Source organism: Rhea pennata, chromosome 15, assembly GCF_028389875.1.
Source record: "Rhea pennata isolate bPtePen1 chromosome 15, bPtePen1.pri, whole genome shotgun sequence".
In the NCBI taxonomy this organism is placed as follows: Eukaryota; Metazoa; Chordata; class Aves; order Rheiformes; family Rheidae; genus Rhea; species Rhea pennata.
The window spans coordinates 2,069,202-2,093,724 of record NC_084677.1 but is presented as its reverse complement, the minus strand read 5'-3'; the positions used below and the strand labels follow the sequence as shown (position 1 = coordinate 2,093,724).

At 39.7% G+C, this 24,523-nt stretch overlaps 1 protein-coding gene across 2 annotated transcripts in view; it reads left to right on the top strand.

Annotated features, from left to right (window-relative positions):
- Positions 1–24,523, top strand: part of KATNIP (katanin interacting protein) — a 79,933-nt gene that overhangs the window by 44,186 nt on the left and 11,224 nt on the right. Inside the window, exons 15-22 of one of the 2 annotated variants that reach the window (XM_062587980.1) lie at positions 1,012–1,746; positions 2,047–2,255; positions 9,109–9,184; positions 13,894–14,071; positions 16,423–16,588; positions 21,397–21,554; positions 21,869–21,933; positions 24,075–24,185. In XM_062587980.1, the coding sequence (XP_062443964.1) occupies positions 1,012–1,746; positions 2,047–2,255; positions 9,109–9,184; positions 13,894–14,071; positions 16,423–16,588; positions 21,397–21,554; positions 21,869–21,933; positions 24,075–24,185 (1,698 nt within the window). The remainder of the gene's footprint in view (positions 1–1,011; positions 1,747–2,046; positions 2,256–9,108; positions 9,185–13,893; positions 14,072–16,422; positions 16,589–21,396; positions 21,555–21,868; positions 21,934–24,074; positions 24,186–24,523) is intronic. The other variant, XM_062587981.1, reaches the window with a different exon arrangement.

Below are 24,523 nucleotides of genomic sequence, written 5' to 3'. Positions count from 1 at the left end.
TAAAAACTTAACCAGCTCAGCTCTTTCCGATGGTCTCTGTAGCCAGTAGTACTTGAGATCTTCTGTAGATCTTGATCTTTGACATTTCTGCAAAAATGCAAACAGGAGTTTTAAACTGATGTGACACCCACCCAGTAACTGTTTGTTTGGACCAAAGCCTTGGATCAACTAGCAGACAGTCTAGTTAATTAACTGGACTGCTCAGTGCAAGTACAGTCTGTTACTAATGCAGATTTACTTTTTGTTAGCCATCTAATCTCTTAAAGTTAGGCATCCAGACAGGAAGTTCTCCCTGCTGAGATGATATGAGGTGAAGCTGTCTAAAAGCTTCCATCTTACTGAATAACTATGCCTCTGTCAGTCTGTACAATTACAGTGTTTACTTGTATCCTCTTTTTTTTGTGTGTTTATACTGAAAAAGGTAATACTTATTTAAAGATGAAAAGACTACAGTTACCACAGCTAGAAAGATGTATAAAAGCAATGGAGAAGAATGAGTTTTAATGCTTACTTTTTTGATCTTGGTTTAATATGTGACATATGTGTAAGATGCTTCTGATAGATGTAGACATGGAAGCAAAATAGTAGATTGTCATCTTTGAAATCTAATGTGGAATGCAGATTGTCGTGGAGGCAGGTAGGATGTAGTTATCAACGGCTATTTCCTGCAGAAGATTTAGAGTTTAAAGGTTTTGCTCAAGACCTTAAATTATGAAACTCACTAATGATGAATTATTGGAGTCAAGAATTCTTAGTCTTAAACTTGGTTGCATTTTTTTTATATTGCTATATACTCTTCTTTTCAGTATTTGAAAGTGATTGTTTTATTTAAGCCTAAATGGAGGGTGCAAATTATGACATGTTGTGATTGGGAAGCAATATAAAAGTGATAACAGAATTTAGTAGTAATGGAACATGAACATGAGAAATACAACTTTCTGAAGTTTGCATTAAAGTGTTTTGTTTCCAGTCCTGTCTATGCATTTAATATTTATGTGATTTTTTTTTCAGATGAAGATTTCTTTATCAAGGGCATGGCAACCTCTAAAGCAAGATGGCGCAGTGAACAAGAACATACTCTCCAGGAGTCCTGGAACTCCTTGGTAAAGTTTAATTATTCCCATCGTGGTCGAATCTCTAATATGGATTTTCAAGGGGATATCTTTGATGAGTTTCTCCATCAGCAGAAAATCAACCGACTTGGAGAATATCAGCTAGTGAGAAAAGATGGACTACAAACACTACCAAAAAGGCTAGAAGAAGAAAATTGTATGGAGACAGATGATGGAAGCGATTTTAAAATCCCTGTTTTGCCTTATGGGCAGCACTTAGTAATAGACATTCAAACAACGTGGGGAGATAGGCATTATGTTGGTCTTAATGGAATTGAAGTTTTCAGTTCTAAAGGAGAACCCGTTCAGATTTCAAAAATAACAGCTGAACCACCTGATATAAATATTTTACCAGCTTATGGCAAAGATCCCAGAGTAATAACCAACCTAATTGATGGGGTAAATCGGACACAGGATGATATGCATCTCTGGCTAGCACCATTTACCCCTGGAAAACGTCACTTTATCTATATTGACTTTGTGAATCCCTGTCAAGTAGCTATGATAAGGATTTGGAATTATAATAAGTCTCGTATACACTCTTTCAGAGGTGTGAAAGACATTGTAATGGAGTTGGACAAACAATGTATCTTTAAAGGAGAAATTGCAAAAGCTTCAGGAACCTTGTCTGGAGGTATGATGCCATTCCTCATTTTCTTTGTGGAAACAGCAGCACAGTATAAGCAAATACCTTTAGCTTGTTTATTATCATCTTTCTCTTCAAACGAAGCTGGTGCTTTTTATAGTATTTAATCCTCTTAATTTCAAAATGTAATGACAAATCTACTAATGCATTCTCTAATGACGTTGTGAAGTTAAGTAGCAGATAGAGCTAATTTTTATTGTTAACACACTTAGCGACCAGATTGGATTTCTGTAACATGTATATAATCTTTATGTAGTTTCTACCTTTAATGTTGTATGTTGCTTTCAGCTCCAGAGCACTTTGGGGATACTATATTGTTCACTACTGATGATGATATTCTTGAAGCTATATACTGCTATGATGAGACATATGATGGAGAGATGGAAAGTGCCTGTTCCTTGAGATATGAAGAAGAGCTAAAGAGGCCAACAACTGCTGATGGGGAGGGAGATGAAAGGCCTTTTACACAAGCAGGGTTAAGAACAGAGGATCAGAAGGTAGGATCTCTGTGTTCAGAAATCTCTATAATGTATTTCTGAAATATCATGAAAGTAGGAGGCACTAATTCCCATAATGGACTAGAGCTGAAACTGATACAGCTATCTGTCGATTTTGAAGATTTTTTTTTCAGCCAATTAATTAAGGAAATATTTTTAAATGCAAATGTTTCCCCACATTTTGTTCTCTGGTTATTTAATAAGATACAGACTTAAGATACTTTTTTATCTTAATTAAGATACAGAAGACTATACTGAATTACAACCAAATTGCGCTGTGTTTCTGTAGTGTATTGGTTATCATGTTTGCCTCACGTGCGAAAGGTCCCTGGTTTGAAACTGGGCAGAAACAGGGGGCTGTTTTTTCAACCCCTCCACTGTTATCTTGGGGAAGCCAAAACCAAAAGCCCCCGATCACTGAGCCACCCAGGAGGGCAATGCATTTCTGCCCGCTGCTGAGGCCTTCAGATGATGCCACTGGATTTTGAGCAGTGAACGTTGTGTACCTTGGCTTCAGCAAGGCTTTTGACACTGTCTGCCATGACATCCTCCTACATAAACTCAAGAAGTGTGGGTTAGACAAGTGGACAGTGAGGTGGATTGAGAACTGGCTGAATGGCAGAGCTCAAAGGGTCGTCATCAGTGGCGTGGAGTCTAGTTGGAGGCCTGTGGCTAGTGGCGTCCCGCAGGGCTCAGTACTGGGTATCATCTGTTCAACTTACTCATCAGTGACCTGGACGAAAGGACAGAGTGGCTCCTCAGCAAGTTTGCTGATGATACCAAGCTGGGAGGAGTGGCTGACACACCAGAGGGCTGTGCTGCCATTCAGAGACCTGGACAGGCTGGAGAGTTGGGCAGAGAGGAACCTCATGAGGTTCAACAAGGGCAAGTGCAGATTCTGCACCTAGGAAAGAGTAACCTTAGGCACCAGTACAAGCTGGGGGCTGACCTTCTGGAGAGCAGCTCTGCAGAGAAGGACCTGGGAGTGCTGGTGGATGACAGATTGACCATGAGCCAGCAATGTGCCCTTAGGGCCAGGAAGGCCAATGGTCTCCTGGGCTGCATTGGGAAGTGTTGCCAGCAGGTCGACGGAGGTGATCCTGCCCCTCTACTCAGCCCTGCTGAGGCCTCATCTCGAGTACTGTGTCCAGTTCTGGGCTCCCCAGGACAAGAGAGACATGGAGCTACTGGAGAGAGTCCAGCGTAGGGCTACAAAGATGATCAGAGGGCTGGAACATTTGCCCTGTGAGGAATGGCTGCAAGAGCTGGGCCTCTTCAGCCTGGAGAAGAGAAGACTGAGGGGAGATCTCATCAGTGTGTATGAGTACCCGAAGGGAGGGTATGGCTGAACTCTTTTCAGTTGTCCCATGTGACAGGACAAGAGGCAATGGGCAAAAACTGAAGCACAGGAAGTTCCGCCTGACCGTGAGGGGGAATTTCTTCCCTGTGAGAGTGACAGAGCACTGGCACAAGTTGCCCAGAGAGGTTGTAGAGTCTCCTGTTCATAGATACTCCAGGCCCGCCTGGATGCAATCTTGTCTAACATGCTCTAGGTGACCCTGCTTGAGCAGGGGGGTTAGACTAGATGATTTCCAGAGGTCCCTTCCAACCTTACCGATTCTATGAAATATACACATACATGTATGTGTATACACATATATACACATACATGTGTATGTGTAAATATATATATTTTTTTCTTTACTTACTTGGACAGAGATAGAGGAGTTTCTTTTTGATTCAGATACACTTGAAAGATTATGCTGCTGTCAGTGATTTTTTTTAACCAAAACTTTCACTTTCTGACATAGAGCAGTTCATGTAATGAGCAACTGTGCTCTCTACCACTCAAGACAAAATATTTTTCCATGTTTTCCACAGGGATGGTATAATCTTGCTTATTGCTTCCCTCGCTAGTTTTAAGTGTCTGAGGTGAGAAGGATCAGGCATTATCTTGCTTCTCAGCATCCACTGGGAAGTAGTACATTTCTCTTCCCTGCCTCCCTCCCTCATTTATTTTTTTCCTCTTTCCCTTTCTGACTAGCCTTCCCACAGGTCTTTGTCCAGTTTGCAGCATAAAAATCCTTCTTGCTAACCCATACGGTAGTATTTTGCTACCTGGAGGAAGGCTGTATTTCTAGCAACCATAGTGTTGAGTCATACTAGTTGAGCCAGTCTGGCATCAGAGCAAAGATCCTGCAAGACTTTCTGCTCAGGAAAAATGTGAGGCAGTCCTTGGCCCAGTTTCCATTAAAGTCTTTATCTTCTCAGAATCTTACTGAGCACCTACTCTTACTTCAATGGTGAAATTTTTTTAGGGGATGCAGTCATACTTGCAAATCTGTGAGGAGATCAAAAGCTGAATCAATGTAAATTTCTAGGTGGTTCAGCTCAGGAGTTCCCAGTCATATATGGTTCCTAATGAGCCTTGTGCTGCTATCAAGCTTGCTCGTTCTGTGTTGTCCTCTACTCCTGGTGGCTTATAAAACAAAGGGAAATGTTTGTGATGTTAAAATTTTGTATCACTATTAAGATCGTGAATCAGTAACTAATCCTTTGACTTCTCCGGTGTTACTTAACACTTTGGCACCAACAATTCTAGTATCACCTTTGCTCACAGTATCCTAGACTGGTCAGACACCCTGTGCAGTTTAGGATTTCATGAACACAAATTGAAGTTCACCTCTCTTTTTGATCAGTTGTTAGCTGCAAGCATTCACCTGTACTTCATCCATTGCAGAAGCCTAGGCCTGGAATGTTCAGTCTTTGCTCAGAGACTGCCTTTTATTTTGCTGTTCACCTGTGAATCTTCTGCTCCTTTTTTAACTCTGAAACATGCTGTCTCAGGAATGGAAAAATAGAGTGTTAATCTGATTGAGCTGCTGATTTTTCCTTCTGTATTTCCTGAGCCACTGATTTTTCCTTCTGTATTTCCTGATTTTTCATTCTGTATTTGCTAGTACCATCAGGATTTTGTAGTTGGATGCTTGTGCCATGCAAATGATATAAATTTTAGTAGATGGTTTGTCTTCCCCATTGTCATTCAGACCACTGGTCCTGGCTTTGGGTAGAACTATCTCTGCCTGTTGTTCATTCACCCTTTCTCCCTATAGCATGTTCAGTGGTTGAGATCGTTACTGCAGAACTTTTCAAAATTCCTTAAAGCAGCATCTCTCATCCTTCTCAATATTATCACTGCTTATCTCTCTTTGATCTCGCTTTCCACGACTTCAGTTCTTCTTAATGTGTCAATTTCTATACCAAGCCAGACCCATAGCTAATCCACTTCTCCCAACTTGATGGCCAACCTGTGAGTGCTTGGGGGGAAAGTAAGAAGAAGGCAAAGTATGCAGTGGTGTTTCTCTGGAATACTCTCCCAGCCACTAGGAATTTGTGTGTCAAGACATTTTGACTTGGCCTTTGTGTTTAGTATTCTTTGATAGATTTTTGTTTCATTAATTGGTCTACTAGCTTTTTGAACCTGTGTGTGCTTTTATGACCTTCAATGCTCTGTGGTAAATTTCCTAGCTTTACTTACACAGTGTGAAGAAGCACGTATTTCCATTTGTTTTGAATCTACTATCTCTAGGTTCATTTAATGCTCTCTAGGTTTTGTATTGGAAGGGACTGAACAATTATTCCTTATTCCTTTCTTCAAGCCACTCAAGAGGTTTACACACCTCTGTTATAACCTCCTCCAAATCTCTCTTTTTCCAGAATGATCAGTTAACACTTTTTATATGAGGAGTGGCTATGCTCACTTGTAGAGCTGTAGTAATACTTTCTACTTTTTACTTTTCCAGTAACTCCTGTCCTCTGGTGGTATTCTGTCCTAGCCATAAGGATTTAAGAACATAGGAAGGGCAGTGTTTGCAAACAGAAGTAGTAACTCTTACTCAGAATAGCCACAAATGAGACCACTTCTGCAATAAGATGATAGGTACCAGTGGAATGGAGGGAGTTCAGTGACCAAGAAAGGATGAGGAAGGAGAAAAGAGGTGATGAACCACCCGTGTCAAGCTACCTTATGGCCTGCAAGGGAGGGCGTTATACTGTACTCTATAAAACCAGTAAGTTTGTTATATCCATGGGTTTTGGTGTTCAGTAGAGTTACAAATTTTAATCCTTAGGCTGATCTTTCTAAGTTGTTCTTTTATTTGTTATTAAGGAAAGAGGAATGAGAGATCAAAGATGGAGTTACTGCTGTTAGGCAACCTCAACAGCAGTTGTTTTTTTTCCATCTTTTGTGTGTTGTCTGAGTTTATTGCAGCGTACAGTTTTTGTTCAGTTTCATCTACTTAATTATCAGAAGGACACTTGTTCTGCTGCATGAAGTATGTTACAGCCTGGAAATAAACATGTAAGATCCAGGGATGTCAGTGGTTCTACTGCAGAGATTTAATACAATGGTAAAAGAAAAGCGTTGACAAGTTTTATATTTCTTAGGCACAACACAGGTCCATTTGTTGTACTCTGAATCACAGGGAGTTTACCTCTAATGATGAATGAAAGTGCAAAGAATGGATTTAGACTCCTAAATTTCTCTTTGTTTGGGATTTTTTTGACTGCTAATGAAGATTGAGCTTACGCTTTTTTAGAGCCACCTGCAATACTGCTGAGATTACATTATAATTTTATATTACTCTATAGTCTTTTAGTGTACATGTAAAATGAGAATTTTATATGCACTGATAAGATCCTCCCTCAGTCCTGTTTTCTCTAGACTGAACAGAGTCAGCTCTCTCAGCCTTTCCTCATAGTAGAGATGCTGCAATCCCTTAATCATGTTAGTAGCCCTTTGCTGCAGTCGCTCTCATAGCTTAGAGCCCAGAACCATACACAGTACTCCAGATGCGGCCTCACCAGTGCTGAAGAGAGGATCTCCTCTCTCAACCTGCTGGCAATGTCTTTCTAATGCAGCCCAGGATACCACTGGCTGCCTTTGCCACGAGGGCACATTGCTGGTTCGTGGTCAACTTGTTGTCCACCGGGACTTGTCCCTCTCTGCAGAGCTGCTTTTCAGCAGGTCAGCCCCCAGCTTGTACTGCTGCATGGAGTTATTCCTCCCTAAATGCAGGACCCAGAACTTGCCTTTCTTGAACTTCATGAGGTTCCCTTCTGCCCATTTCTCCAGGCTGTTGGGATCCCTCTGGCAGCACAGCCCTTGGTGCATCAGCTGCTCCTCCTAATTTGGGATCATCAGTAAGCTTACTGAGGGTACACTGACCTTTCATGTAGGTCAGATAAATAAGTTGAACAAGATTTGACCCAGTATTAACCCCTGGAGTACATTGCTAGCTACAGGCCTCCAACTAGACTTTATACCACTGATCACAATGCTCTGAGCTCTGCCATTCAGACAATTTTCAATCAACCTCACTTGTCCACTCACTAGCCTGTACTTCCTCAGCTTGCCTATGAGAAGGTTATGGGAGATAGCGTCAGAAACCTTCCTGAAGTCAAGATAGACAACATCCACTGCTCCCCCCTCATCTAGCCAGCTCGCCATTCCTTCATAGAAGGCTCTCAGGTTGGTTAAGCATGGTTACTGCTTTGTGAATCCATACTGACTGCTCCTGATCACCACCTTATCCCGTTTCTTTAGTTGCTTTGTTTCCTTTCTAGGGATCAAGCTGAGACTGCCTGGCCTGTAGTTTCCTGGGTCCTCTTCCTTGTCCTTTTTGAAGACTGGAAGAAAATTTGCTTTCTTCCAGTCCTCAAGCACCTCTCCTAACTGTTATGACCTTTCAAAGATGGTTGAGCGTGGCCTTACAGTGATATCCACCAGCTCCCTCAGCACTCGTGGGTATTTCTTACCAGGGCCCACAGACTTGTGTTCAGTTTGCTTAAACATCCCCTAACCTGTTCCTGCTCGACCAGGGGAAAGTCTTCCTTTCTCCAGAAATTTCTGTCTGGTCTCTCAGACCTGGAATTCCACAAGACCAGTCTTACCAGTAAAGACTGAGGCAAAGAAAGCATTGAGTACTTCAGCCCTACCCCATTCAGCAGAGGGTCCGCATTTCCCCTAGCATTAGTTTTGCTACTGATTTATTTACGGAAGCCCTTCTTGTCCTTGACATCCCTCAGCAGATTAAACTCCACATGAGCTTTGGCTATCCTAGCCCTGTCCCTGCATGTTCACGCAATGTGTCTCTATTCTTCCCAGGTTACCTGTTCCTGCTTCAGCCTTCTGTATACTTCATTTTTATGTCTGAGTTTTGACAGGAGCTCCTTGTTTATTCGTGCAGGCCTCCTACTGCCTGTGCTCAACTTCCTGTTCAGTGAAGTGGACTATCTTGAGCTTGGAGGAGGTGATCCTTGCATATGAACCAGCTTTCTTGGACCATTCTTTCTTCTAGTGCAGAATTCCATGTGATGCTTTTAAGCAGATCCCTGAAGAGGCTCAAGTCTGCTCTCTTAAAAGTCTAGGGTTGTGATACTGCTTTTTGCCCTGCTTCCTCTTCTCGGGATCATGATTTTTACCATCTCGTGGTCACTGCAGCCAGGAGTTAGCCCCTTGTATGTTCCGTGCATTAACAACAGCAACAACGATAACAACAAAAACAACAAAAAGCCCCCCACAAATAGCCTCGACTCTCTGTGGATCCACATAGTCTTCTACATTTCAGGGATATTTTCCATTGTTCTTCAGACAGCCTTTCTCTGCTGCAGTAGTCCTGTTTCATTATTTAGTCTATCAGATCAAAATTATTAATCATCTGTGGCAAGATGGGGGGATTTTTTCATGTCTAACCATCTGCATATTAGTAGCACTTTATAAGCAGTTTTACGTCCGTAATGTATATTTATATAAGATATGCATATTTATTGCATCTGTTGATTTACTTTTTAGGTTCAAGATCAGGTAATTGTGTCAGACCCTTTCTCTGAGTCTGCACCCAAGGAACCGGGAATATTTACTGGAAAGTGTAAGTTCTTTGATTCTCCTCACCCACCCTTCCCCAGACATGTTATCAAGGAGTATCGGATTTGTCCGTCCTACACAACCTAGTGGCAGATGTCACATCTGGAATAACAAAAAGAATAATTGCACTTCTAAGGTAACAGCTTCGTTTACTGTAGTATTCAGAACACTGTATCATAACAATTGGCATTTAATTTGCAAAAAGTAACTCAGTTGCCTAGTCCCTGAACTGGATTTGTGATAGCTGTGTCCGTTACCCAGTAATTCTTTCACAATCCTTTGTTCTGTGTATTCCTGTAGACTGACTGAATTTCTCAAGTCAGGTTGACATTAGAAACACTTCAGACACACCAGAGTGTTACACTAATCAGGTACACGTGATATGGATGTGTCCTCTACCAAAACAACTCTCTATGTGCCTTCAAAATACTTTTTGTGCCTTTCCCCAGTGAAAGCCTCACGCAAGTTCCAGAATGTCCAATACTTTTGGTACTAGTTCTTGGTCCTTTGGCTAGTGCAGGAGAAAATGGGTTCATGGGCATAGCATAAAGCCTTCAGCAGTCTATGATGTGCCTGCTGAAAATACACACAAATGCTATGCCTTATTCAGCATATCTGTGAACTTTCTAAGATGCCTCTCCCTCTTCCCACTTCTTAAAGTGGGTAAAAGAGGAAATATTATTCAGAGCTCAGATCAGTCTTGCATACTGACAGGATACTGCTAATCAGCTGATTGAAATATATTATCTCTACCAGACAAAGAGGCCCTGATTCCTACTGAGTGCTTGCTGAGGAGGAGCTGTATAAGAAGCTAGCTAGAAGTAGGGGAAGCTTTCCGTGTTTTGTGAACCACAATAGGAACTTCAGTGTAGTTTCTTGCACAGGAAAATAATGATGTTAATTGCCTGCAAGAGACTATCTTTGTAAATTAGCTTGCACAAAACCAAGAAGCCATCTATTATCTACAGTTTGTGTTTGTGGGGAAACCCTTTACTTCTACTTACTCTGTCCTGCCTGCATATATTATTTCTTGTTCTCATTATGCTGGGGGGAAGGGAAGAGGTGCACAGACCTGGAGTAAGAGCCCTCTCCCTGCTGCTGCTTTTGGAACATGACTGAGAATTGTGGAAGATCTAGAATCAGTACTGCCTCTTTCATCTGGGACTTGTGATATGGAGATGCTTCTAATGCTAAGGGGAAATCATGCCTGACCAACCCAATTTTACCAACAGCTTACCTTGACTTTTAGCAAGGCTCTTGACACAATCTCCCATAGTCTCCTTGTAGTCAAACTGGTGAGAGATGGATGGGATAAGTGGATGATAAGGGCCTGAGGTTCTGGTGCACCACAAGTTGAAGAGGAGTCAGCTGTATGGGATTGCAGTAAAGAAGGCTAACTGCCTCCTGGGCTGTATGAGCAAGAATGTAGCTAACAGGGTGAGGAGAGGAATTAATCTCTAATATTAGGCATTCATGAGGTTGTGTTTGGGATACTGTGCCCAGTTTGGGGCTGCCACAAGACAAGAAAAACACTGACATACTGAAGCGAGGCAGTGGAAGGTCACAGAGATGGTCAGGTAGCTGGAGTACCTTATGTGTGAGAAGTGCTTGAGAGAACTGAGTTTGTTCATCCTGGAGAAGGAAAGAGGAGGGTGTAGACAGGATGGAGCCAGGCTCTCCTCAGAGGTGCGCAGAGGCAGAGTAAGAGGCAATAGACACAAAGGGGAACACGAGACTTTCCAACTAGATACAAGGAGAAGCTATTTTGCCATGAGGGTTGTCAAACACTGGAACAAAGACCCAGAGAGGTTTTGGGATCTCCATCCTTGAAGGTGTTAATCCTGCACTAGGCAAGCTCCTGAGTGACCTGACCTAATGGAGACTCTCTGAGCAGGATCTTGGGCTAGGGAGCTCCAGAGTCCCCTTCCACCCTACATCATTCTGTGGTTCTCTGAAGGCTTCAGCATGACAATACAAGCTTTAAACCCTACACAGATAGCTGCTTGACCCTTTTTTTCCCTTAGTCTGTTTGAATATATACGCTAGTTTTGAATGAGTTCTCTCTTGCATGATTGCAATTGTATAGTAAGCAGGTTCAGACTTAGCAATGGCCTTGGTAATAGCATCTAATACCAGTGTAGCTATAGCTCCAAGCTTGTCAGCTAAATAAACTATATATTTCTTAACGTCCTTGTAAATGCTAAAGAGATCTTAAAACTCAGCTGAATTTGTGTATGTTGATGCTTAGTCTTGGGTAAATTGCTAGCAAGTATTTACAGGTAATTAGCCTGTATGGTTTAGTAGCTTTAATGCTAGTTCCCCCCACCTCCCCAGTGTATTGTGATTACTGGTGCTGCTTTAGGTATTTTCAGACCTGGTGGTTCTTACGTTTTGGAGATGAATGATATGAAAGATATTTTTCATTTACAGTGATGGATTTTTGTCAAAGCTGATTGGACTAGAATATTGCTTGTCATAGCTGTAAATGTTAATTGTATTTTTTCAGTAAGACATGAAGTAGCTAGACCTGAAGATACGCTAGTAATCTTCTGTCTGCACGATTTTTCTTTCCTATTTATTTTCTGGAGATGCAGGCTAATCATCATCACTGCTTTTCACTAGTGTAAGCAATTCTGTCTCATTAAAATACTTCCATGTGTCCAGTTCTCATATGAAGATAGTAAGTTAAATGGATTGCTAAACTACATTTCTTTTTTGACTTACCTACAAGTTAGTGTTTTTTAAGAGATGTAGTCATTTAGGATTTATGAGAGGCTAGATTTAGATGAGGCTGTATAGTGACTTAGCTTTCAAAAGATAATAATTAAACTTAAGATATAATAGGTACTTCTCTATTTCTGCGTAATTCTAAAATCTGTCATGTAGCTGCGATGTATGTGCTGTTATTGCACAAACTAAGTAATGAGACGTTTGATAATATACTTGATCTGGAGTTGTATATTGACAAATGAATAGGATGTTGGTAGCCCAATAAAGGTCTAACAGAGATTTACAGGAGATACCGTGGTATTAGATGGAGGTAAACATGCGGACTGGGAAGTATTCAAGTATAAAATCTGATCAAATCTAAACAAAATACGTATATTGCTTGTGCATGACAGAAAACGGTAATCATTTGGTCAATATGTGCACTAGTAGGTCACAGCCTGCAGAGTGGCAGTAGGGTGAGTAGTTCCAGAAGTGCCTCTAGTGGCAGTAGAAAACCTCCTTAACAGCAGCAACCTTAAGTTCCTCACAAGTTAGGAGTGAAGGGAGGAATTATCCTCCTGTGACAGGCCAGGTAAATGCAAAGTATTTCACTGTGCTCTGGCCATTCTTTTTGAAGTCAGCTGTAGCTGTAATGTGACTTCTAGTGCAAATTAGTTACAAATATGCAAATTAATGAATTTGGTATCTGAATGGATGGAAATGGGAAAGACTGGGTGAGGGTGATGTCAACCCTAAGAACAGAAAGCAATGAGATGTGCTTCCAAAGTCAAGAGTTCCTGTGCACCAAGAAAATAGCTTGAACACTAGAATCTTTGTCTTTAATACAGTGTATATTAGGGAAAGAGGGGAAAAAATTATATAAAAATATAGGGTGTATAGGGTGACCAAATAAGTGGAAATAAATTATTTCGTATGTTGGAGTTGGGGGTGGTTCTTGTCACTGAAAAAATCTCCTTCCTTTCTCAGCTTTTGACTTCCTTAAAGCACTATTGCAGGGAATTGGTAGCTCTCTCCCTTTAAAGCCAGTGTCAGATGGCTGGAGCTCACCCCACTTACGTTGCTCTTGCTAGCTCTGCAGATGAGAAAGGGAGCATCCTACAGCGGCAATAGCAACCCCGTTGGGTAGGGGATACTGTAGCTCCCTATAGAAAGAAGGTGGAGATACAAACTAAGCAGTCACACCAAGGATGTTGCAGCATAAAGGCATGATTAAACTATTTAATAATCTCCTAAAATGATACTCATAATGAAGAAGGGAACAGAATCAACTTGGCGTATAAGGGATGGTTTGGTTTAGAATTCACTAGAGATGGAGAAATCAAACCTATGGAAGTGGATAAGCGAAGTGGCAGGTGCTTGGCAGATCCGTCTTGTGAGTAGGGAAGTCTGGAGGCACTAGGAAAGGACTAGATGGAAGGAGGTGCTCAGCCAGCCAGGAGCAAGGTGATTAGCTGGCTGTGTCAGAGAGGGAAGAGAATGAAGGGGAAGTCTTGGCCAGATGCCTGCTCCTTTTAGAGGAAGAGTTTGTAGCATCTATGAATAGGGAGACTTCTGGAAACGGCTGTATCTTGGAAGACGGCAAACAAAACAATTAGTTCTTAAAAAAAAAAAAAAATCTCTAATCATTAAACAAATAGTAAAATAGCAACTTAGAACAATTTATGAGAATATGGAACTCTTGACCTGTGATGTGCAGAGTAATGTTCCAAGTGGTTTTGATGGGAACATGGACTTGTAAGTAGCAATTTCACATTGCCATTCTGTTTTGCAAAACATTTGTGCTGAAAAGTCTTTAAGGAGTCCTGATTTCCTGCCATCTTCAATTATTTTTAAGAAAATTCCAGACCTTTTATGTTCAGGTGTTGAGTTTTTTGGCTGCTATGTACCTATGGAAATGTCTTCTGCTTCACACTTATTCAAATTTGGAGTCTTGACCCCGTACTTTAAACTGATAAGTATATATGTATGTTTTTTTTCATGTAGGCCTACAGCTGAATTTTACCATGACCTGGGGAGACTCTCATTACCTTGGACTGACTGGACTTGAAGTGATAGGAAAGAATGGTCAAGCATTAAAAATAACTGCAGAACAGATTTCTGCTTCACCCCAAGACTTAAATGATCTTCCGGAGTATATGGGAGATTCCAGAACACTAGAAAAGTAAGTAGCAAGAGTTGGAATGTCTAAGCATTTCTGCAATTTTCTTGCCTTGTGCCTGCTGTTTCAGTGACAGTCTGCTAGATATTCAAATCAACCAACATTTCTTGTACTGAACCATCAATTTTTAAATTTTACATTTTAAATCAGATTTTATAGTGATTATATTAATTACATTAATATTATAGTGATTATATTAAATATTATATAAGCCTTATGTTATGGTTAATACATGTTAATGTAAACACAATTTTTATATCATCACTGCTCACTCCTAGGTTTTTGCAAGCTACCCAGGAGAAGCTTGTTGTAGAAACATGAAGGAGATGTTTCTAAAAGATGGTGTTTGAATTAGGAGGTGGTAACATGCCTGATTGATATCTCTGCTCAGGACTTTCCAAGCAGAAATGTGTTTCCCCTGTAGCAACTCTCTATGCATATGCAGTGAAACTTATCCAGGATTTTGGAAAATTTCAAGGAAAAAATTCAAGTTAGAAAGAGGCAACAACTTACGAGGGAATTACATGGTGGCATTTTCACTTCTGGCAATTTTGCAGCTTTTTTTTTTTTTTTTTTTTTTCTAATTTCATTGAAGCTTTGTTCGTTGACATGCATGTTTCCTCAAATTTTTTTAGTTCAAAATGGTAACAGTGTAGAAATAAAGGATATTGCTTTGGGGAGGACTTGGCATTTATTGTTATTGAACTGCATCCTGATGTTTCCAGATCGTATCTCTATTTGTAAGAGCATTTTCAATTCTAATCCTGTCTTCCAGCATGCTATGGTCTGCTAATAGGCTTGTGATGTAGGTTTTCTCTTTTCCATCTTTGAGTCTTCCTTAAAATACTGTATTATCCACATATATACTAACTCTATCCTTATTACAATTTCTGCTAACTTGACTAACACAGATGTCAAGCTTGCTTGTCTGTACTACCCCTGTTCATCTGAAGAACTCTCGCTAAAATTATCATCACACTTGCTGCATTCTCCACCCTCTGTTATGAAGTCAGTTTTAAGGTTTGCATTTATGTATGCGCTTAGCCTTCCAGAGTTTATGATCCTTTTTATTTACTTCGTTTGGTCGTGACTTCTGTTGAAAGATGACTTCCAATAACTTTCTTCATCCTGCCACTAAGCTAGGCTGGCTTCTTTATTTTTCAAGTCCTTCCTCTTTCTAAAGTCTGTTTTTGTAAGTGTTACACATTTGTTGTATGCTTGCAGTATGATGTCTCTTAATATTCTGTATGCTGTGTATAATGATTTTATTTTGTTGCTCCTGTATTTTTTTTTTTAACACACTTCATTATTTTTGCTTAAGACCCCTTTTGAACAGAAGCAGTAGGGGCTTTTCTGGTTTTTACTGTTCCTGCAAGCATGTTGGGTTTGAGTACAGTGCTCTTTAACTGTAGCATTTTGAATAAATCCTAGATGCTCTTCAGGACCAAGTCAGGGATTATATCTTCTCTCATAAGCTCCCCGATCAATTCCTCTGTGAAAGTGTCGTTAATCAAATCTGTTTTTTTAAGGAACTGCCAAGTCTGGCACTCCTATATACACAAGGCAGTGTACAAAAGTAAGTACAGTGAGGCAATGAGCAATGAGTTCACATTCTCTTCTATTTGTGTCTGTAGTTTGTGATAGGAGATACAAGGTCAGAAATGAGGAAATAATGTAATGAAATTTCTCTAGTCAGCCCAAAAATCCTTCTCTTTACAAAAAGGCATTGCAATACTAATATATATATATATATATATATATATATATATATATATATATATATATATTATATGTATTTTTTAAGGGAGGAATATGCCTAACTATGCACACGCAGAAGGATGCGAGCAAATACTTTTCTGAGCTATCCATCTACCAGCCAATTCTCTTGTTGGAATCAGCATAGTTGTGTTAGTGTAGTAATATGCTGCAGAGTGGCGGGAGCATTAGCCTAGATGTGAAACTGTATTGATAAGTTATATGGCTTCTGAGTCTAAGCCTTTTACCTTCAGCTGTCATGCAAATGTGGCAGGGCTCTTCTCTGCCTGCCCCTGTTCATGTAAGCTAAACTTGAGGATTTTTCTGTTTTTATCTCAAACATATTCCACTGAAGAAAATGCTGCATCTTTCCTCCCTCCCCATCTTTAATTAGATGATCACACACTATTTTTGATGTTTACAGTGCTATTTTTAATTGAGTGCACAGAGACATCATAAAGCTCTGTTGCTACAAGTGAAAATTAGAAAAATTTTAGCACCTAGTAAAGCACCTGTTTTTCATGAGGAAAAACAAGCTTTTCCTTTTTGCAGCTAATGTTTTTTTTGTTTGTTTGTTTTTGTTTTTTTGTTTTTTGCAGGTTAATAGATGGGACTAATATTACAGTTGAGGATGACCATATGTGGCTTATCCCCTTCTCTTTTGGAGAAGATCATCTGTTCACAATTCATTTTGATAAAATTGAAAGTGTTGCAGGGCTTCGCTTTTGGAACTATAATAAATCTCCAGAGGATACCTATAGAGGGGTAAGTAAAAGAAAAGAAGCCAGCAAAAATATACAGCAGTGCATTGGAAAATTGGTACTGTGATAAATGAATATAGCTGTCTTAATGGAACACCATAAATCTTTCTAGATTGTCTGACTCTGAGTTTTGTGGCAGGTGTAATGTATTTCTGTCTCCACAAGCAGCAAGTATCGGGGGTGGGGAGGAAGCCAGAGAGAGTTTAAAGAAACTTTCACAGCTGATTTTTTCGAGAGACAAACAGTAGCACATACTATTTTTAAGATATATGATGCTAAACTGGTGTCCTTTCAGTATCTAGTATTTAGGCCTACAATATGGATTCCTTATTTCTCAGGGCATGATAGAACAGGCATGATAGAACAGGGCATGATAGAACAGGGAACACATCTAAACAGATTTTCTGTGGGAGAAAAGTTACAGAAAGCATTATCTGTGTGTGAACTTCTCTGATCTGGGAGTTTAAGTGTTTCTGGGCACCCTGCTTTTCTCAAGTCTGTCACTTTACAAAATGATGGTGAGCATTAACCTTTCGAGAAAGCCTCAAGTGTGTTGGGTCATTGCTTCATATAGATAGATGTTCAGCCTAAAGAAGACCAAATGGGTCTTACAACTCTCATCTATTGTGCAAGGAAGAATAATGTTTTTAATTAGCTATTTAGGACACTGACTATAAATGTTGTAAAGCTGTTTAGTTAACTGCTAGGTGTTAAATAGAGATTTGGTCTGTCCTTATAAAGTAAGGAGTATAATGCAATTTCTCTGAACTTGCATCATGAAATCTAAGACTCTATTTATATGGCCATGCCATACGATTTTTAAACTTGGCTTCCATTTTTAAGTACACTGTAGCATGGAGGCTATCGTATGTTCAACTGAAATATTCACTAGCCAGTTCAACAGAAAATAGCTGCTGTTAGCAATGTTATACTTGGTTGATGTATGTGGACTGTATTCAGCCCAATCAATCTCCCTCCTTCAAGAAGCAGGAAGAGTGTCTAGAACTCTAATATTAGTTTGGAAAAGTTAACATCAAACAAAGCTAAAACTGTATGGCTAAAATAGTGTAACATACTACTTCTCTTCTTTTTTTCTTACTACTTGCATCAAATTTTATTTTATATATATATATATATATATATATGTGTGTGTGTGTGTGTATAAAATAAAAAAAAAATTCACTGAATTCTTGGAGTTAATTGTCAACTGCTACCTGTTGGAGAGCATGTGCTATATGCAGCTAGCACTCCGAGTTTGACCATCGCCCATTTCCCCGTTTTTGTTCTCAGAAGATATACGTGCAGTAACCAATATGATAAAATAGTGCTAAGCAGTTCACTGCAGAGAAAGCTTATAAATCTGTATATGAAAGGAAAAATGTGGAAACATAAGCTATGCATTCTTGACTTCCAAACTGAGTCAGTAGTTAAGAAAAACGTTAGTGTGTACCAAGCTAGAGAAAGACAAGCCAAAAAGAATCAGTAGGGCTCTCTAAAACTGAAGTTGGAGGCTTGGATCCATCACAGAATTGGCCCAATCCTAATGGCAGAGGTTGTAGAACTGCTGCTCTGTGCAAGTTTACCTTCCAAAATTACTTTCATGTGAACGCTGTTGGGAAGTATTCCCTCTCCAAAACTGAGCCTTGGCAATTTTTTAATAGCATCATGGTGTTTTGTAGAGGGACAGTACTGGCCAAAGACTCCCAGAAGGCTAAGGTATGAGATGTCATGTTTCAGCTGCAGTTGATCTATAGACTTCCAAGTTTGACACCAGATTTCATAACACATTGCATTATCCCAAGGTTTTTGATATATGAGAGGATTCAGGAGCATGTTAATCCAGCTTTTAAGCATAGTGTCAGTATGACAACAAGGGTTGGGATTTTTTTTAGCTAAATTTGTAACATAATTAATATGGCTAGACATGAAGAATGGGCTCTTTCTTGTGAGAGTGGTGCAGCCCTGGGACGATGCCCAGAAAGGTGGTCACGTTTCTGTCCTTGAAGACTTTGAAAACTCAACCAGACAAGACCCAGAGCAAGTTTTAGCTTTGCAGTCTGCCATGTGCTGAGTAGGTGGTGAGACAAGAGACCTGCAGAAGTCCCTTCCAGCCTAAATCTCTTTGATTCTGGCGGGGGGGGGGGGGGGGGAGAAGACACGTGAAGCACCATTTTCACCATTTTTGAGTGGCAATGTAGAATGTTTTCACTACTATTATGAGCCAAAGCTTCTCTAAGGCAGAGCAGAGGAGAAAAGTTTGCAAATGAGTTTTAAAAGGTGGTGAGATTCAAACCAAATCAATTCCCTGTCCATGGCTCAACTATTATTAGAATCATAGAATGGCAAGGTTGGAAGGGATCTCTGGAGATCATCTAGTCCAGCCCTCAAAGTAGCCCCATATGGGGATTGAACCCACAACCTTGACATTAGCAGCACCATGCTCTAACCAACTGAGCTAAACCTAGAGAAGGAAAAGAAAAAAAAACAGGTCCCTAATATCTAAAAAGAGAATTTGGCCTTTGGAGGCCAGACCAAGAAGGAAAAAGTTAAAAAGAGGTGAGTCAATTAAAGTAGGTATGCAGGTGGCACACCTGTAAGTCCTGTAGCAGTTACTGAGTGCAGCTTAAATGAGGAGAACATACCTGCAACTCAGTAAAAGTGTGAATGAAATACATTTTCTGCAAAAGGGAAGAGGCAAGATTTCTGTGAGGTCATGAAGATGCATGAGGTTGTAAACTGTGGGGTGTCAGGACAGCTGTTCCTTAAATAAGTATTATTCCTTTTGAGCCGCAGTCCCCGGATGTAATAGTATCCTGATTTGCTAGGCAGCTGTAGACTGGTGGATTCTATTTATAGGTTTAGTGTGAGAGGCTAATGGCAATGAACTGTCAAAATGAAGGCTCGTATGCTATTTCCAGCTGTATGAAAAATTACCTTGTGAAAGCTTTGTTACGTGGTGAGTAAAATGCCATGTTTGATGGTTGAGTGCCTTCTCAGCTGATGAAAATTACTTTAGAAATGAGGGCTGTAAGGCAGACACAAATGCAAGCAGCTGTGGTATAATAGGTAAGGTTTCATCTTTAAGTCTCTAGACCTCCTATTTAATGCCTCTTTCCTAAACTAAAGCAAATTTCAGAGGATTTGCACTTCCTATCCCAACTTGGCAACCTATTCAACTGGAAAACAGCATGCAGAACTGTTTCTAATGTAAAAATGTTTCCTTGCTTTGCTTCCATGCTTATTAAAGATGAAACCAGAAAAATAGTTATTTTTCTCTACTTGATACTCTTGCAAACATTTCCTCCATTAATCTTCATGTTCTTTTGGAACTAGAATGGATACTGCTTCTAGTCAAGTACCTGCTTCCCCCACACACACACTCAAATCAAGAAATGTCTATGTTCAAAAGAAAAAAACCTTCTTAAGATTTGATTTTAGGATATTGCTTGTGTAACTTAATTGAATAGTTTACAAATGGCAAAAGTATAAAACTGTTGTGACTATCAGGTAACTGATAATATTTGGGCTTTACAGAAAACCTTGAAGTTTTTAAGTTCTTAGGCTCACATCTGAAATGGAATTTTTGACTCAACTATACATATTGCTTATTTTATTAATAGAAGTCTTAACTGATAATGAAAATAAAATATTTGCATACAAAACTAAATTGGCCTCAAATTATCATATATGCATACCAGTATAAAAACAAAAGATTAGAAAACTGACTCACATTACTTTTAGTCTAAATTGTCTTTTAACTAAGTGAATCCATTCTGATTCAGTCTATTAATCAGCAAGCTTTAATCATAATTATAACAACATCTTGTTTTATTTTGCAGGTAATATTCTTCCCTTAACCGGTAGTTATTGCAAGATGCGGTGCAGTACATGCTGCTTCTAATTAACTAAGTTTGCATTTAACATATTTCGGGGCAAGGTGCAATGATACTCGTTGCTGCATGATTGCAACCATTGTGTGACGGGATCATGCTTACAGCACCAGATGGTGCTCATGGGGGAGGGTGAAGGAGCACCAACACTCCGTCTTCTGAGTAAGCGTGCCTGAATTTAGTTTAATCTTCAGACGTGTGCATCTATGGTATGGACAGGGCTCAACCTTTTTGCCTGGAGCAGGTACCTCTCGTTTATTCGTATGCCCTTCTGTTACACACCAGTGCTGCTTGGTAGATGAGATTGCATGATCCTGGAAAAGTCACCTGCCACAAAGACAAATGAAACTGGTTGATAGCAAACTTTATAGAAAGGCAATGGAGACACAGGAGTCTTTCAGGAGAGAGACCTCAGGTTATGTGATTTCCTAAAGTGCTGAGCAATGTGACCTGATCTAGCGATGCCTTCAGGTACCTGACAAAGTAGTTCTAACCATCTCCTCAAATACACTCTGGGGATACCTGCTGAATTTAAAGCTGCATCTCTACATTTGGTTGATGTGCATGCTGCTGCTGCAGGCTTAGGGAGCTTCAGTTTGTTGGGATCTAGTAAAGGTTCAATTATTGAAGGAGCTCTTCAAATCCCGCCTCCCCTCCCCCCCACACACACACTCTCCTGCATCCCAACCTCTCCTATCCTTGTTAATCTTAGCAATTTAGTGTGGGTTGTGATGCTCTGAATTGTACAATGTGGGCTGCAATCAGTATCTGTTGGTTTATACTTTCTTCTGCAAATGATGTTGTGTAATAGAAGAATGAAACAAATACAACAAAATTACTGAAACAATTCTTTCAACTTATGAAATGTATGTGATTGAGTTGTATCTATTTTATTTTGCTGCCTTTTTTTCTTTCTAATAAGGCTAAGGTAGTCCATGTTTCGCTGGATGGTTGCAGCATCTCCCCACCGGAGGGCTTTCTTATCCGTAAGGGACCAGGCAACTGCCACTTTGATTTTGCTCAAGAAATTCTCTTTGTTGACTACCTGCAGCCCCAACTGATTAGTAGAGCACATAGGAGGTAAAGAAGGATGTTTTACTATGAAAACTACACAGTTTCTCTTTAATTGTTTAATATTCTTTTGTATTCTCCACTGAAGCAAATCTGTATGAAGTGCCTGGATGAAAATACGAAGTACTCTGAGCAAAATGTTTCATTGCATTTTTAAATTGCATATGGCTTCCAAGATTTCCTGAGATCAGAGGACAGTCTGCTCTCTAATCTGGGGGTTTGCTGTGGTTTGGTTTAGCTTTTTCTCTGGCTTTATTCTGCTCTTTTCTGAATGAGCCAAGAGTGCATCAAGAAAATGGATTTTGTCTTGGTTATTTTTGCAGGACTGGTTCAAAGAGAATGGAACGAGCTAGTATGGACTATGAAGCACCGTTAATGCCTTGTGGTTGTATCCTTTTCTGTTATTTTCTTCCTTGTTTTATTATATATAATACCTTGGAATTAGGTACTGCAGTTATGAATCCCAGCTCTTTAGAATCCAATGGTTTCTGGTGTTTTAAGAAAGTGAGCAAGATGTCAAGAATATGAGAATGGTATCATTAAAAACAAATTAAGAAATAAATGGAATATATAATACATGAATGTATGACCTGTCTTTAGATACTCTAGTAGCTTCTGCCTTTTATAATCCATCCAGGGTGGAGCTAGCACATTAGCCTGGTATCTAGCAGTACCTAGCAATTAATGCCTGTGGAAGAGTATAAGAATACAAAAGACATGTTTTAACACTCGGAATACCTTGCTATTCCCCAGCAGCATGCCGTTCAGAGACTGTTAAGCTGGAAGTGGCCTTTGTATTTTGCATACCTTTGAACATTCTGCTTTACCCTTCTTTGAAATTTGTCTCATTTAATATCTTTAAGGTTGAGTAGAGCGGAACTGTGTAATATCCTTCCCATTTTGCTTGTGGCTTTTTAAACTTATGTTTTCCTAAATAATCACAACCTTTTTTGATCATACTTACTGTTATGTCATTCGTCTACTTGACAACCCTTTAAAATCCATTAGTTTGATGGAGACAATGAGGTCTCGGTGATACCAGCTTTCTGCCAGTTTTGTGAAGATCAGTGGCTGGGTAGAGGAGATATAAATGAATGCTCCCATTAGAGAAAGGTCTGCAGCACAAATTGCATCGTTATGTTTTCTGTCATTCAGTTTAGTCATATTAGCTGGCCAGTTACCATCTAGGTAACTCAAAACCAGGCAGATACGTATTCAGGAACATAGGAAGGCAGTGTAGGGGCTGTGGTGGTAGTAAGTAGGGTTTTATAAGGAGGTAGGATACAAAACTATAAAATTAATTTGTTACTCATCTTACAGAAGAACATACATTCTTATCTAGCTGTGTCAACTGCGGGGGAGAGGGGTGTATTTTCAGTGATAGAAATGACAGACATCTTAAAAGAAAATTTATTCAATGAAGTTTAAGGTATAGTAAGGCCAAAAGTGAACAACATTTTTTTTTTCAAGCACAGCATAATTAGATAATGGTGCTTTTTTGCCACAAGATGTCACTTCAAACAAGGAAGGACTGAGGCTGATTGGACATTAAGAACATTCACAATAGTAATACTAAATACTGTGAGTATTAGAAGACAACTTTCCCCCCTTCAGAGATTAAGTTTTTTTGGGGGGGGGAGGGGGGGGGCGGACTAAAAAATACTCCTGATGGGTGCATAACTCTGCTATGTCTACCCCTACTGGTGTTTCTTCTATATATTTTTAAGAAAACATTAGGTAGTGGCTACTGCTAGAAATGAAGACTAATTGGATTTTTTTTTTCAAAATATATTTTTTTCTCCAATTCAATTACAAATTTTGGGGTATGAATAGGAAATACTGCATGAAATTCTGTGGCTGTCAAGGAGACCTGACTAATCTGTCAGGCTTTATGCAGCCATAAAGAAAGTGGACAAGCAGCTATTCTTTAACCTTGAGGCCAAAATGCATAGTGCAGCTTGGATCCATTCAGCTAAACCCCTTTATTCTGCAAAATGGAGTGACCACATTCAGACTCCTCTGGCCTCTTAAGCTGTGAATCTCTGTTATAAACATACATAGCCTAGCTAGACATTTAGCTAACCAGTGCTTCTAGTGTCAGAATCCTCTCCTAAACTGCAAATGAGAATGTCTGTGCTGTGCATTTCTGAATAATGAATTCATTGGCGTAGTTAATTGCCTTGTGTGATCTGCAGCAAAAGAAGGCCTCACTGTTTGAGGAAATGAAATTGTAGACTATGACAGTTTATTTGGTAAATTCTTTTTCCTCCAAGGTATGTTCTTAGGTTGCTAAGTCATTAAGAAAATAACCAGATATTGAGAGGTGGAGTTGTTAAAAGAATGTAACAAGATTCTGTCCATTAATTTAGAGTTTAGAAATATGTATGATGTGCTAGTGTGTGAGCTTACAGCCAGCTAACTCATTTGTCACAATGTAGGACTGAGGAATAATTCTGGAAACCGCAAATTAAGTTTTCTGTTAGGAAGAAAAAAATGGAATCAAAATTTTCCTTAATAGCTGTTTGTTAGTTGTTTTCCAGCTCCAGCTTCTGACGAGTTGGGGTGATCCATACTACATTGGTTTGAATGGACTAGAGTTGTTTAATGAACATGGAGACCAAATCTTGCTAACTGAAAACAGTATCCTTCTATAGACCGAGCGCCTCGATCTTTTTCAGATGCACAGTTTGCTCTCTGGCAGACTGTCACAATATCCCTTGCTACATGCTCAAAATTCCGAGTGAAACCCTATGTGATTACTTTGTTTGGATTTCTGTGTATTTCAGAGGTGATACTTATTTTCATGCATTTTAATGTATTTTATATAGTTCATAACATTTCTTATTGGAATGGGATGCATCAACAAAGATGGTTTTTCTAGACCCTTTTGCTCTGCTATTTCTTTTCCAGCTGTGGGATGCTCTGAGGGCAAAGTTAGAGAAGGGAAAGCTAAAAAAGGGTACGGTCTCCTCTGCTGT